Source organism: Triturus cristatus, chromosome 7, assembly GCF_964204655.1.
Source record: "Triturus cristatus chromosome 7, aTriCri1.1, whole genome shotgun sequence".
Lineage (NCBI taxonomy): Eukaryota > Metazoa > Chordata > Amphibia > Caudata > Salamandridae > Triturus > Triturus cristatus.
Genome location: NC_140590.1, coordinates 125,154,073 through 125,169,810, shown reverse-complemented (window position 1 = coordinate 125,169,810; position 15,738 = coordinate 125,154,073). Strand labels below are relative to the sequence as shown.

The 15,738-nt window shown below is 48.2% G+C and overlaps 1 protein-coding gene and 1 long non-coding RNA gene across 3 annotated transcripts in view; one reads left to right on the top strand and one right to left on the bottom strand.

Annotated features, from left to right (window-relative positions):
- The window catches only part of LOC146809010 (sialic acid-binding Ig-like lectin 13), a 522,687-nt gene that overhangs the window by 185,550 nt on the left and 321,399 nt on the right, over positions 1-15,738 (bottom strand). For both annotated transcript variants that reach the window (XM_085615798.1, XM_085615799.1), the window contains 2 exons: positions 7,129-7,173; positions 4,244-4,507 (listed from right to left, as the gene is read on the bottom strand). In XM_085615798.1, the coding sequence (XP_085471924.1) occupies positions 4,244-4,507; positions 7,129-7,173 (309 nt within the window). The remainder of the gene's footprint in view (positions 1-4,243; positions 4,508-7,128; positions 7,174-15,738) is intronic.
- Positions 1-15,738, top strand: part of LOC146809011 (uncharacterized) — a 236,975-nt gene that overhangs the window by 149,150 nt on the left and 72,087 nt on the right. The window lies entirely within an intron of this gene.

The window sequence follows — 15,738 nt, the reverse complement described above, 5'->3', positions numbered from 1 at the left end:
ATGTCAACTTTATATTTCACCTTTCTTTGCAAACACATGAGTTTTTACAATATGAACATGTTCATCCTCCTCCTTTTTCATTGCTCCCTCTTGATCAGTACAAATGCATTATTTATACTGGAGGGTCTTCACAGCCAGCCTTTGGCCGTTGGCAATTGTGGCAGGCACGATAGTGGATGGTGTTATCAAATCCTCCTTGGTGCACACACATCCACTTGAGGACTGCACGGCACAATTGGCCGAGTTATGTGCTTTGGTTTTGGCTCTTGAGTTTGCTGATCCTGAAGTCCCTACACTTGTAGTGTGCGGTTCATATTACTGTGTACAATCCTTCAATGACGACTTGTTCTTCTGGACAAAAAATTATTTTTGTGATTCTAAACGTAGCGCAATTAAGCATAAAACCCTTTGGGTCCGAGTGGCCGCTCTTAAGGAACATTTGCCACTCACACATGTTATCCATACATTGAGCCATCAGCGTGTGGGAGCACACACTGTTGGTAATTCACTGGCTGATGAGGCAGCCAAATTATCAGTAGCCACTTGCTCAGTAGCATATGTTTAAGCCAGTCTGTCTGTCCGGCCCCACTTTTCATGAGGCTAAATGTATCATCGGCCAATTGTCATATCCAGGTCCAGATTTGGGGTAGACAAAGTCGGGGGTGATGAAAAATCTGTAAAAATACTTGTATATGCTCCAGCAGTTCACTAATGTCGGGGGATAATACTGCACCAGGGAGTTAGTCCAGATGATTCAGAAATGAAAGAGGGGCAAACCTGTTAAAGGTTGGAGCAGAGATCCCAGATGACACAGGAGAAGATAAACAAAACTCAGGTGTATAAAAATAACCAAAGGGGAAGGGCCTGAATCACTGGTGAGGGTGGACAGGTAACACTAAGTTTGTCAAAATGTCCTTGGACATCTTCCTATCTCTAAAACTGGTAAGAATACAGTCAGTGACACCAGGTTTTCGTATGTTGCCCACGCAGGGAACTCTGCTCACAAGGTTGATCTGGCTGTGGGATAACTCCGGACCTTCCAATTGACTATTGGTCCAGTGGACCACCTTATTAGCTAGTTGATCATGATCTTCATGTATGCCTCAACTTATGGAGGGAACTTTTTTCGGGATCACAACAAAGGGAGTCATCAAGGGGGGGGAGATGCAGCATATGAGCCCTAGAAGATTGAGTGGAGGCTGAGGTGAGCATTGCAGCTGGGGGCCCAGGACATTGACTCTTTGATTTAGCAACCCTATCCAGTCTCTTCCTTTTCCCCCCAAAGGCTTTTGGTCACTTCAGAATTGGACAGATGGACTGGTGGTAGATCTATCCCAGAGTTACCACCAGGCTCCATGGACAAGGAGGCATCCGGGGTCCTGGCACCAACAACGGCATCCAAGATACTATGGGATGGAATTTTCATTTGCAAGGGAGAGTCCAGGTTAGACAGACACATAATATCAGATGAATTAGACTCAGAGAGTACATGTGATGGCTCATATACTGGCTCATGCAAGGAACTCAGATATAAATGCTGCTCAGCAAGGTCAATTTCCCTGCTGATAATGCCCACAGCACGCTGCAAGAAACCCTCAAGGGCTGTGCCCGGTCTTGTCTTTGAAGGAGCAACCTTCCGCCTCCCTATGTAAAAGTAGTAATAATAGGTCAGCCAGACAGTAAAATAATAAAAGGTCAATAATGCCCAAACACAGTGACAAGGTGGCAAATATGATAACACGTACAGTATAAAGAGGAATAAGACAAATAGAGTGAGAAGCAGAAAGACTCAGTACCTTTGATAGTAGAACAAAGAGGCAAGACTCTGCCCAGCCTACTCCAGCAGATGGTGGTCCTGCACTGCGGGGAAGGCGATGCGTTTATATGCCCAATTCTGCCAATACCAGCTGTACCCAATCAGCGCCTCCTGGATAAGTATACCCTGGGGTATACAGTCCTCCTCAGCTTTGATAGGAATGGACACAGCATCAACCAGCAGTCAAGATTCACAGGTAGTAAGCAAGTTGTCAAGGACTAACCCTAAGCAGGCAATGTAAGGGGGTGGCCCAGCCCAGCCTCATCCATGCACGGACAGGTGTGGGAGCAGGCGTGGCGCTTTTTAGCACTTGATGAAAACAGCTAAGCTGTAAGTCTGGACATGTCTCCTGGCCCCAACAGGTTCCTGGGATAACGAGCCCTGCAGCGATGTCTCCCCAGTGGTACTTAAGCAAATTAATGTGCCACATATCGAGCAAATTAAAGTACTTGTATGGACACTTATAACAACCATTGGCAAAGCCAATTGGTCTCACCTTTGGGACTGGCAAGATACTATGCAGCATGGCCACAAGTAATATAAATGCAAATAAAAAAAGCACAATGATGCAGCAAGCCACGTCATTTTGTACAAACGTGCCTGTGTCACCATACATACACTTCCCATGAAATGACCCGCTTGCCATTTCTGATCCAAGATAGATAAGAAATTAAAACATCATATGAAATTGAATCAGCGACAACAAGTTTTTTTTCAGTCAGAGTGTTTGGCAGCAATTTCCTGCCTGACCTTACAGGGGTGTAGTGGACAAAGCAACAGGACAAGCAAAGTGATTTGTAAAGCTTAAACTGAAGGAGAAGCAACAAGGCGGACACAGCAAGTAGCCCATAATTTGGTGGGGAGGCGCACAACAGGGAGAGAGGTGGAAAACACATGCACTCTCATGCAGTGCTTAGTGAAAAAGAAAGGAAATTAGTTACCTAAAAGTGAACAGTAGTAAGATAGCTGTCAGATATAAAATAAAGAGGTAGGGGCAGATTTATGAGCCCCGTGCGCCTCATTTGCGCCGCCGTTTCGTCACTTTTGTGACGCAGCGGCGGCGCAAATCCTGCGCCATGCTTCGGGGTATTTACAACGTGACGCATCTGGGAGATGCATCACGTTGTAAAGCCCTGCACCAGCAGTAGGCGTACCTGTGCAGGGGGGGGGCGTTCCATCGCAGGAACGCCCCCTAAAAGTGGCTGAGTGAAATCTACAAGATTTCACTCAGTCACTTTTGAACCCATGCTGCGTCAAAACCCTGCGCCTGCTTGAAGCAGGCGTAAGGATTGGCGCAGCATTGTGACGATAGGGCACCCCCGAGCCTTGCTGGAGCTGCGTCGCGCTTGCGACGCAACTCCAGCAATGCGCCAACCTTCCGCCATCAGATGCGGCACACATCTGTTTATCCTTGCGCCACGATGCGCTGCATTGTAAATGCGGCGCATCTATTATGGCGCAAGGGTAAACTTTTGCGACGCATCTTTCCTGGCGCATCCCTGTTGATTTGCAGGGATGCGCCAGGAAACATAAATCTGCCCCGTAGTGTTCCAGGGAAGGAGCAATCACAAGAGCGACAATTAAGACGATGAAAACAATCAAATAAGAAGCAGGCAAGTCAAAGTGACACTAAAGCTAACCAATGGAAATCAATTGGCAGGCTGTAATCCCTGGTAAGCCACTGGTAAGCTCACAGTAGCTCTTTTTACAGCTGTGCTGACTGGTAGGCTCAACCCAGAAAACAGCTGTTGACAACTGAACCTTATGAGAACAGCCCAAACAAATCATTCTCTCATTCAAAGAGGCATTTAAACTACATGTTAGTTTTCTCCTTCTCATTGTCACGTATGAAACAAGCATATTGGTGCCAGAAACTTCCACAAAAAAAACCAGAAACAGCAAAACATCAAACACTGAAAATTGTCAACAGTCATTCATTTTCTCCGCCAGAGGTGGGGGCAGAGAATCCACCGTTTTGTTAACAAATTCCCTGATGCAACAATTTTCCAACTCAGGGCATGTCAGATAATGCAGGGTGGCTAGAACCAAGAGTGGCAACAAGTAATGAAGTAATAAAATAACTGTAAGGGCCTCGGGAGTAACTGATCAAAGAATGATATTTATGATATTCCTAAAGCAGCAGAAAAACATCACCTGAACCAATCACCTGAACCAATCACCTGAACCAATCACCTGAACCAATCACCTGAACCCATCACCTGAACCAATCATCCAGAGAAAGTGGACAAACATGGATACATACTTGATCAATTACCCAAAACTGATCTTATGATCATTTAGCTCAAAAAATAGCTCGCGTCTGAAATGAATTCCAAAGTTGTGCCATATTAACGCAAAGTCCAAAAGAAGATATTTTATCAGGCAATCGGTCACTACATTTAGATAGTTCAATAGATTGATACGTACATTGTACAGAAACAGTGACTGAGCTCTGTTGCTGCCCATGCTTATTGGCTGCTGCACAGTTGTAAACACCATCATCTTTGGAAGTTAAATTGAGGCGGGTCAGTTTCAGGTGATTTGAAATAAATGTTGACTCATTAAGGATGAGCTCTCCCTTCTTCCAGGTAAGATTAGAAAGCGGGTTACTGTCCGCAGTGCAGAGCAGATTGCAGTCAGAGCCTTCTAGCACTTCCACAGATGTTGCATTAGTTGTTCTCATGACCCTTTCTGTGAAACATGTAACAGACACAATGATTAATTTCAGAGAATTTGTTCTGATTATTACCTCAAATTACGAAACTTCACAACTTTGTCAGACAATTTTGTACAAGACTTAAAAAGAGATATCTAATATTTCTGAGCCATGTTGATTAAAACAAGCTTCTTTTGGTAATGACTATCTGTATATAGCGGTCAACTAAATACCCACAACTGTCATCCAACAATGATTTACTCGCTGACTCTCATTGATTACAAGCAAAAGGTGTGGAAAAAAAGTTTGTAAAAGTGTCGAAATGTGTGTGCTTGACTTGTCGATCAGTGTCACTTTTTCCCATCTGTTACAAATTAGCAATTATTTGTGAAAGTTCCATCTATGGTGTCAGATGATCTGGTCATCCATGTCACCGTCAAATAAAGCAAGAACATAGCATTGTGTATCGCTTTTTACTTTAAGTTGATTATTTGTTCTTATTATTAAGTTTCCAGCATTTTTTTGTATGGTGCATCAAACCCCAGGGATGAGTGGGGGATGTTGTGCTGCAGAATCAATATTTGCTCGATGTGCATGGGTGCAGATATTTGTGAGGATCGCTTGCAAAGGAAAGGTAGGAAAATTACATAGACAGAAAGGGGTGGGATGTGGTGGGGTCAAAAGGAGATTGGTTGAAGGGCGAGAGGAAGATGTTGAAGATGTTAGTCTGATGATCATTCCCTAACCTCTCTGAAAAGGGAGCAAGCCTTAGGTGCGGACGGAGCATATGAGTACAATGTGTTTGTGAAATATTGGGGTTTTACTCGTGCAGAGATACATTTATCATGTAATTGTGTTGTTCTTACATCACACGTGGTGTTGCAAGGGCAATGCAATACACAAGTTAGATTTATCAAGCAAGGCAAGGCCACCTTGCATGGCCCTAAGTTGCTTGGCAAATCTGGAGTGACTCAAGGCAGGGCAAGTCGATGTCTTGCATTACTCTGCCTTGGGTAGGCATTCTATGAGTGGAGTGTGGCTGTTCCCACGCATCCACCCATGTATTTTGGCGCATGTTCAGAGTTATAAATACTGGTAAACCTGTAAATTCATAAAAAGGCTATGCCTTCCCAGGGGAGATGCAACAAGGAGAAATATCTGTATATCTCCTTCATCCTGTAGCATACATAGAAAGAGGAAATAGCCTCACCTCACCTATAAATATCCTTAGTGAGAGAAGACCTATTCTTATGAGATGAATATCCCATGGTTAATTCACTACAAAGGCATTTAGCATTAAATTGATATTTTTAGCAAAGCAGTAATGAGTGTGGAATTAGATGAGTGTTGCTGGAATTGATTGTATGATAGATTTAAAATTGTCATCCACTTTGGTCATGTCTTATATATGCTGATTTCAGGAGAAACCATATGAAAGCAGGTTTAATGGCTTATGTTTGTGGATTCACTCCGAGACTAATTGAATATTGTTAGTGAGGAAAATGCTTAGGTCCTCATTTATAGAGCCCCTTGCGCCTCCAGAACGTCACTTTTTTGTGACGGTCCGTGGTGCAGGAGCCTGCTCGATATTTACGTGGCAGTACTTAGCCACTTTTCTTGGCTTAATGCTGCCTCGTAACTATGGCTTCCTTTAACACAGTTTTCTGCATTAAATGGGCATAAAATGGGTGTTGCTAGAGGCATTCACAGCAACAGCCAAGGCTTTTTGACAGTACCCCAGATTTACGAGTAATTGTAAATCTGAGGCAGCGCCGAAAACTTACGCCTCCCCAGGGGAGGGGTAAGGGAGGCACAACGAAGAGAAATATCTTAATTTCTCGTTTTTCCTTTTTCTATCTGTGCTGCATTCTCCCGCACACATAGAAAGAAGAAAAAGTCTCTTTCTGGAAGGTTTCCCTTCCTGCACAGAAATAATCATCCCACAATGCGGGCACCCAAGCACCATGGTACAAAGGTGAATGTGTTGCTGCACGGCAGGCCTATGTGCTCCAATACAGAGGAAAACCGCAGTCCAGCTCGTCATGGGCACTGAAGGGGTTAAATGCAGCTCTTTGTTTTTATTGGTACGTCCAAGATGTGAACTAAAGTAAAACATGTATTATGATTCCGAATGGGAAGTCCATTGACAGCAGATTGGCCCTTCAGTATGAGAAAGAAGACAATCCTGCAATTCAGAGTGGGGGAAGTAATATGTGACAGATCACTTAGCTTGAAAATGTGTTGAGTAGCTCATATTTGACTGCTATTGTTGTCATGTTACTCTTTGTACAGCAGTACAACCTAAAGTCAATGAAAAAAGGCACCAATGTATGACACTGGATTGTATGGATCAATAAATTCAGACCTTTGTTTAGGGAAGTAATGCAGATGTGTAACAGGCCTTCGTCTATTTTCATAACTGTAATATAAAAACTGAAATGTTATTCACCTAATGTAGCATCTAGTTCTGTTTTTAATAAATATAAAAAATACTAGCTGCAGAAACCTGAATATGACAAATTCACACAGCACTCAAAATAAGCCCATGTGCTAAAAACATACCACAAAGTAAATTGAGAACATTAATGATAGTGGTATAGTCAATAAAACATTGTAATAAAATTAGCACAGAATAAATATGGGAGCAGTACCTTACCTCTATCTGTGATAGATACATTGATTGTTGGCGTCCCAGGTGGATCTATGAAGGAGTATATTCATATTAGAAATATAAGCAAAATGCTTTCAAGAAGCACTAGTCAAAGTAGTTTGTAAGCTGACATGGGCATGACCGGTGCTGACAAGTATGGTGGTGGTTGGGATTCTCCTGCCTTTATCAGTTGTGCCGAGACCCAAAAGAGGCTGAAGAAGGAGACTGAGAATGAAGACTTTCACTCATCATTCCAACATTTCACTCAGATCTCTGAAGACTTCCTGTTTCCATTGCTAGAACCAATACTCACAACCAAACTGTTTGAGCACTTCTCTCATATGCGACCAGTAAAAGCTCTCACAATACCATGCTACTAAATTCACATCCCTACGCAACCCCACTAAAGATCTCAATGCCCTGTCACTATTTCCTACCAATCAATAGATTTCTAGCTTGGATCTAGATTTTAACCATGCCCTCGCCCTAACAGAGACTGGCTGATTTACTCCCTAATTAAGAATGAATGGCGTCATTATGACATGGATGCTTATTCGCAGAGGGGCTGCCAGGTCAAGGGATACTCTAACGAAGGTAGGCTAGATGCCACAGATGGAAATCCTGATCTTTGCCCACTTCTACGCAGATGACGAACAGTGAGTTTGATGTGCAGAAGCCTTGTTGATTTACAACGGGGTTCCCATTCCACCAAACTCTTTATAATCCCCATGGTCATGAACTTTTCCACTGTTACTGACTGCACAAACTTGTGAAATATTCGTAAAAAAATAACTTTTTATGATGTTATTCAAATTTAAAATTTTTAAGTGAAAAATAATATTATTCAATATTGTTCACCTTGATGAAACATTATGAAGCCTGAGAAATGTGTCAAAGTCCATCCCATTAAATCCATTCACCAAGTCAAAATTCTGGCATTCAAGAACAGTATTGAATTCAAGTAGAGGCTAGAAATTAAAAAGGAAATAACTGCAATTATTCAGTCCTAAATCTGACAAAAATGTTAAACACCTCATGAGGGCCCGGTCTGAGATTCTCTGACGTCATGTCATAAAATGTAAACTTAGTAGAATGCAATCATTCTCCTAAGCAGATCCTTCCATTTTTAAGGCTCTTGGTTAAGTAGTTTGCTTAATATTGGCTTTTTCAAAGTCAGCTAAGTGATCGCTGGTGGCATCTAGTATGATATGCGGGTCATTTGATGTAATCAAATGAAAACAAACTGCATCATTCATTCTCAAGAGATTGATATATTTATTACCATAAAACTGAGCAATGGTAGCAACTGGTATTCACTAAAGATTTGTTCAAACTTTGAAATTTCCTTAGATAAGTTTATCAGCTTCCCAATACTTCACATTCGGGCTACAGTTCATGCAAAAATGATTTTTTAATACTTTTGTAGAAACACTTTATTTTGAGTTCAAAGTCATCCGCTTAATGTGATGATCATAAGCATTACATAAATAACAAATAATAATATTTTACTATATGATTCAGAATGCCAAAGACTTTTCATTTATGGAACTAATGAATATGATCTAATATTTGAGCTCACCTATTCCATAATAACTTTTTTCCACTTGCCTCCTCGTCCAATCCATTGTCTTCCACTTAAGTGACGACCAGGATATTTCTCCCTGTGAAAGGGATATTGAGAGATCTCTCTGCCCTAAATGACCTTGCCTCACATGGAGGACCCGACAAGGAAATTAGGCAAGGGTCAACCCACCCCTACACGGGTGGTTCAGCTTTGAATATTACCAGTCAGTTCAATGGGATATGAGTCTTCACATTAGGGGTTTCCAATGACTGAGCCAGCTGTGGATCTGTCATCAAACACTCTGTGGTTCTCCTCCTTTACATTTGGTGGAGGAACTCTTTAGATGTGGTGGTGCAGCCACTCTGCAAAACTCAAATTAAGATCCGTAAAAATAGGATTCAGTTTTACTTGGCATGATGCTGAGTTGATTGAAAGGGAAGAGTTGGATGATGGCAAAAACAGGCGTGTTTTTGCAACACCCACATCAACACTTTTAGAGGCAACCTCCATTAGTCATTAAATAAAGCAGAATGAGTGGAGAAAACTGTAATTTTTGCTGAGAATTCTAGAAAACTTCTAACACATCTGGGTTTTAGTGACAATTTTTTCTACATGCTTTTAATGACATTTTCATACCTGTAAAGCTCCAAAATGTTCAAATGTTTGTTCTGCAGTGATGATTTTGGTGCATCATTTTGAATTTTTTGTTTGATGCTGGATATTTCTTTCTATCCCAAACACACTTTGGGTTACTACCTGTCAATTTCTGTTGGCAATGATTTTTGTTTCTTGTAAGACTTGGCCTTTTTGGCTAAAGTTCCCTAAACTTTTTGCTTTCCCCCTAGACCGTTTTCCTGATATAGAGTTAGCAATTTAGATGCTTGGGTACTTTGCCACTGCTAATCAGTGTCAAAGTACAAGGGTTCCCTATGTAAAGTGTAATGGTAATTGGTTGGCCATGATTAGTATGTTGGCCTTACTAGTAAAGTTCATTGTGATGTGCACTGTGTGTGCAGGGGCTAGTAATGCAAAGGCGCGCAGAGAAGGGAACTCAGGCCTTCAGTGTAGGGCCTGCGCGCAGAGTGCTAAGTTAGCATGTTGTCCTGATAAGTGCAACCACTGGTCAGGCCTTACTTTCCCTTTTGCATACACATGGGGCACCCTGTGGTAGGTCCCAGGTAACCCCTGGGCAGGGTGCCGTTTAGGTAAAAGGAAATCTACTGAGGTTTGTGTTATGTCCTGACAGTGAAAAACACTCCATTTCGTTTTTCACTGGTGAAAGGACATTCTGCTCATAGGATAGAATGGGGGAGGCTGGGTATTGTGTTTTGGTAGCCAAGTTTCCAGTAAGTTTATAATGGAGAGGTGAAGTTTAGTATGTATGAACTCACAGTGTCATAACACATCTTTCTGTGAAAGTGGTTTTGTCACTATGTGTTCATAAACCACTCTTTTAGAAAGGGGCTGAGTTTGTGCTTTAAGCATTTCTGTGTGTCTGTTGAATGTGGATTGGCTGTCTGGATCTGTGGGGTGAGGGGAGCTGGGAGAGGTATTGACCCAGGAAGGGGTTGAGATGGAACCAGGCTGCCCTGCATCTGAAGAGCAGGGGGAGGAGAAGCCTAGGTGGTGAAAAGGCCTGGGCTGGTGCTATACACCAATTGACCTATCTCCAGCTGAGTGATTAAGGATCCAGACCCCCAGTATCAAAGGGAGGAAGGGGACACTTGGAGGGAGACACCCAGAATTGATTTAGGGAGGGGTCAGGGACCCCTGAGCACAAAGAACTTCAAAGACATGAAGGGGTATAACTAAGAGAACTGAAACCCCTAGAATTTGGTGTAGTTTTGAATGGTGAAATGGACAGGTCGAGTCTGCAAAGGCTTTAGCCTCTTTTGTGATCATGAAGAACCTCTGCCAAGGAAGGAGTTGCTGTAGAGACTGCTGGATAGGACTGACCCTTGCTTTGTGACCTGGGGCTGGCCTGCAGTTTGTAGCTTTTACAAAGGAAGACACTGAATGGATATTGTAGTAGGTGGTGTTTCCCCCTTTTTGAGCAGGACTGTGCTTTGTGCTCCGTCCTGAAGCACCAGGGCCCGACTTGAGCTGGCTCCCTGTTTGGAAGCACAGGAACATAAAAGTTTCTGGAGAAGTCCCAAGCTACGTGGTGTGCATGTGCTTTTGGAGCTTGAGACCCTCAGAAGTCGTGCCTGGTGATCGTGGGCACACGGGAGTAAACTGAGTTGCTGACGTGCAAGGAGCGTGTCGGGGTGCAGCCAGGACGTTGGTGAAGAGCGCCTGATCATTGTGTGCACCGAGCGAGAAAGTGAAACTCGGATGCGCAGAGAGCGTGTCGTGGTGCAGTCAAGGCATTAGTGAGGAGCACCTGGTCGTTGTGTGCACCAGAAGAAGAAGTGAGTCTCGGACGCGCATGGTGCGTGTCGTGGTGCAAACCGAGGCTTTGGTGAAGAGCGCCTAGTCGTTGTGTGCACCAGGAGAAGAAGTAAGTCTCGGACGCGCATGGTGCGTGTCGTGGTGCAAGCTGAGGCATTGGTGAAGGGCGCCTGGTCATCGTGTGCACCAAGAAAGAGGTGAGACTCGGATGTGCAGGGTGCATGTCGAGGTGCAAGCCGAGGCGTTGATGAAGAGCGCCAGGTCATCGTGTGCACCAGAGAAGAGGCGAGACTTGGACACGCAATCAATCAATCAATCATTGTCATTTGTATAGCGCACTACTCACCCGTAGGGTCTCAAGGCGCTGGGGGGGGGGGGGGACGTTGCTGCTCAAACAGCCCGGTCTTGAGTTGCTTCCTGAAGGCGAGGTGGTCCTGGGCAGTCCGGAGGTGGATGGGGAGGGAGTTCCATGTCTTGGCTGCCAGGTGGGAGAAGGATCTTCCTCCGGCGGTGGCTCTGCAGATGCGTGGAACGGCGGCGAGAGCGAGTCTGGCGGAGCGGAGCTGGCGGGTGGGTGTGTGGAAGGTCAGGCGGGTGTTGAGGAGCCCGGGTCCCAGGTCGTGGAGGGCCTTGTGTGTGTGGGTGAGGAGTCTGAACGTGATCCTCTTGCTGACGGGGATCCAGTGCAGGTCTCTCAGGAGTCCGGAGATGTGGTTGTGGCGGGGGATGTCCAGGACGAGTCGTGCTGAGGCGTTCTGGATTTGTTGGAGTTTCCTCGGGAGTTTGGCATTGGTACCGGCGTAGAGGGTGTTCCCGTAGTCCAGCCGGCTGGTGACGAGTGCCTGGGTGACCGTCTTCCTGGTCTCTGTGGGGATCCATCGAAAGATCTTTCGAAGCATGCGCAGGGTGTTGAAACATGAAGACGAGACGGCGTTGACTTGTCTGGTCATCGAGAGGGAGGAGTCCAGGATGAAGCCTGGGTTGCATGCGTCGTCCGTTGGCTTGGGGGTGGTGCCCAGGGCAGGGGGCCACCAGGAGTCGTCCCAGGCGGAAGGTGATGATCCCAGGATGAGGACCTCCGTTTTGTCTGAGTTCAGTTTCAGGCGGCTGTTCTTCATCCATTCGCGACGTCTTTCATCCCTTCGTGTAGGCTGGCTCTGGCGGTGTCCGGGTCGTTGGTGAGGGAGAGGATCAGCTGGGTGTCGTCGGCGTATGTCATGATCTTGAGGTTGTGTTGGCGTGCGATGGCTGTGAGGGGGGCGCATGTAGACGTTGAAGAGGGTGGGGCTGAGCGATGATCCCTGTGGAACGCCGCAGATGACTTCGGTGGCCGCTGACCGGAACGGGGGGAGGCGGACTCTTTGGGTTCTTCCGGCGAGGAACGAGATGATCCACTTCAGGGACTTGTCCTGGATTCCGGTGCTGTTCAGGCGTTGCACTAGGGTGCGGTGGCAGACAGTGTTGAACGCTGCGGAGAGGTCCAGGAGGATGAGGGCCGCTGTTTCTCTGTTCTCCAGAAGGGATCTGATGTCGTCTGTGGCGGCGATGAGGGCGGTCTCCGTGCTATGGTTGGCTCGGAAGCCGGGCTGTGAGTGGTCGAGGGATCCGTTTGTCTCGAGGAAGTCGGCTAGCTGTTTGTTGACGGTCTTCTCTATGACTTTGGCAGGAAACGGGAGGAGCGAGATGGGGCGGAAGTTCTTGAGGTCGGTGGGGTCTGCTGTTGGTTTCTTCAGCAGGGCGCTGATGTCGGCGTGTTTCCAGCACTCCGGGAAGGTGGCGGTGTCGAAGGAGGCGTTGATGATGTCGCGGAGGTGGGGTGCGATGATGCAGTCGGCCTTGTTGAAAATGTGGTGTGGGCAGGGGTCAGTGGGGGATCCAGAGTGGATAGTGTTCATTGTGCGGGTGGTGTCTTCGGTGCTGAACGTGGTCCAGGTGCGGAGGGTGGTGGTGGAGGGCGTGGATTCGGTGGTGGGGTTTGTGGTTGGTGGGCCGAAGCTGCTGTATATGTTGGCGATCTTGTCGTGGAAGAAGGTGGCGAGTGAGTCGCAGAGGTCTTGCGATGGAGTGATGTCGTTGTTTCTGGCGTCGGGGTTGGAGAGCTCTTTGACGATGCTGAAGAGTTCCTTGCTGTTGTGGGTGTTGTTGTCCAGACGTCCTTGTAGGCTGTCTTCTTCGTGGCGCGGATCAGTTGGTGGTGTTTGCGGGTGGCGTGCTTGAGGGCAGCCATGTTGTCTGTGGTCTGGTTGGTGCGCCAGGTCGCTTCCAGGGAGCGGCAGTTCTTCTTGGAGGTGTTGAGTTTGTCGGTGAACCAAGATGCTTTCTTGCTGCTGTGTCTGCTAGGAGAGTTCGTCAGTGGAGCGAGGGCGTCTGCGCAGTTGGTGATCCACTGTGTGAGGTTGTTGGCGGCTATGTTGGGGTCCGTTGAGCTGGCGGGGGGTTCTGGCTAAGGGAGGCGGAGAGCTGGTCGTTGGTGATCTTGTTCCAGCTCCTGCGAGGGGCCTGTTGTGGGCGGTGGTGGGTCGTTGTTCGTCTGAAGCTGAAGTGCACGCAGCTGTGGTCAGTCCATTGGAGATTGGTGGAGTGGTTGAAGGCGACGTACTTGCTGGATGAGAAGATTGGGTCCAGCGTGTGGCCTGCGTAGTGGGTGGGGGTGGTAACCAGTTGCTTGAGTCCGAGGTTGGCAAGGTTGGCCAGCAGGGTGGCGGTGTTGCGGTCCTTGCTGTTTTCCAGGTGGAAGTTGAGGTCTCCCAGGAGGATGTAGTCGGTGGAGTTGATGGCATGCGGGCTGACGAAGTCTGTGATGTCTTCGCTGAATTGTGTGCGTGGTCCCGGTGGTCTGTAGATGAGGGTGCCTCTGAGCGTGGTCTTGGAGTCGATGTGTATCTGGAAGTGGAGGTGTTCGGCGGAGGTGAGGATGTCATCGGAGTTGGTTGTGATGCGGATGGTGTTCTTGTGGATGATGGCAATGCCTCCCCCGTCTGGTTGACGCGGTCCCTCCTGGTGATCTTGTAGTCGTCTGGGATGGCGATGGCGACGTCGGGCGCTGAGGAGGCGTTCAACGAGGTTTCCGTCAGGAAGGCGATGTCTGGTGATGCCGAGTCGAGGAGGTTCCAGAGCTCGACGGCATGCCTGTGGACGGAGCGGGTGTTGAGCAGGATGCACTTCAGATGATTGTTGCTGGGCCTGCTCGGTTTGGCTGGGGTGGGGCAGGTACGGAGGCAGGTGAAGCGGCAGGCTTGGCAGGTGAAGGGTCCGTGAGTGCGTCTCGGGTGGCTCGGTAGCAGGCGGTGTTTTGTTCGCCGTTGAGTGCGTGGAGGGTTGAGGCCTCGTAGGTGAGTCGGGTGCGCTGGCAACAGCGAAGACCAGGGGGTCTGGAGCTGGGCGCGGTCCAGGCGCGGACGGGCGCAGACGGGCTTACCTTTGGCGCACCTTCAGTGCACATACGGCACTCCCGCTGCGCGCGTCTGCTGCGCGGTCGCTCTGAGGGCGTCATAAGTAAGGAGCCGGGAGGGAGGGTCAGCTGGGTGGCGGGAGCGGGGCAGCGAATGGGCAGGAGGGGGGCGGGGCCGCAGGGAGGCAGCGGCGGGAAAAAGGAAAAAATCAGCGGGAAGGGATCGGCGGGAGAAGCAGGAGGGGGCAGCTCAGCAGAGGCTGGGTCGCCCACAAGAACGGCAAATCCGGTGGTGCCCAGGGAGGGCAGGGGTCAGGAGGCAGCAGGAGCCAGTGGAGCGTGGGGGCGACTTCGCCTGGGAGGGCTCAGAGGTCACTACCTGCCCTCAGCACGGTCCCCTTAAGTAAGGAGCCGGGAGGGAGGGTCAGCTGGGTGGCGGGAGCGGGGTAGCGAATGGGCAGGAGGGGGGCGGGGCCGCAGGGAGGCAGCAGCGGGAAATAGGAAAAAAATCGGTGGGAAGGGATCGGCGGGAGAAGCAGGAGGGGGCGGCTCAGCAGAGGCTGGGTCGCCCACAAGAATGGCAAATCAGGTGGTGCCCAGGGAGGGCAGGGGTCAGGAGGTAGGAGGCAGCAGGAGGCAGTGGAGCGTGGGGGCGACCTCGCCTGGGAGGGCTCAGCGGAGAGTGCTTGTCACGGTGCAACCACAGGCGCTGGTGAGGAGTGCCTGGGTGGTGTGTGCACCGAAATTGAAGTAGGTCTCCACAGTGCTGAGGGTGGGTCTAAGTGTCTACGTAGACCGCCGGAAAGAGTGCCAGGTCATCGGGCCCTCGGTGTGAAGCAGTAGCGGCCCAGACCGGTAGCCCCGGAGGAGCTGAGCCGCCGGCCTGAGCTCGCCGTGCCCATTTGACAGAGTTCTGGATCAAGGCCCAATTCGCTGAAGGAGAGGATAGTGGGGTCGTGCACCCCCAGGTAAAGTGGATAACCACCTAGGGTGGGATGCGGGCCCGGAGGGACCCTCTCTTGGCCTCTCGCTTCAGTCAGCTGCGCGAGCCTGTTGCTTCGGCTCGGATCTAGGCCCGTGCTGGCCCAAGGAGGGGCAGTACTGGGGCCGGAGTGCGAAGAGGTACTTTTGTGTCATCATTGATCGATGATTGGGGGCAACTGTTGCATTACACTTTGCATTACTGCTGCTAACGAACTATCGAACAGTCGTATGACGCCTGACCTTAATTGTGCCTAATGAACTACATGCTGGGTGCGCTACGGACTGC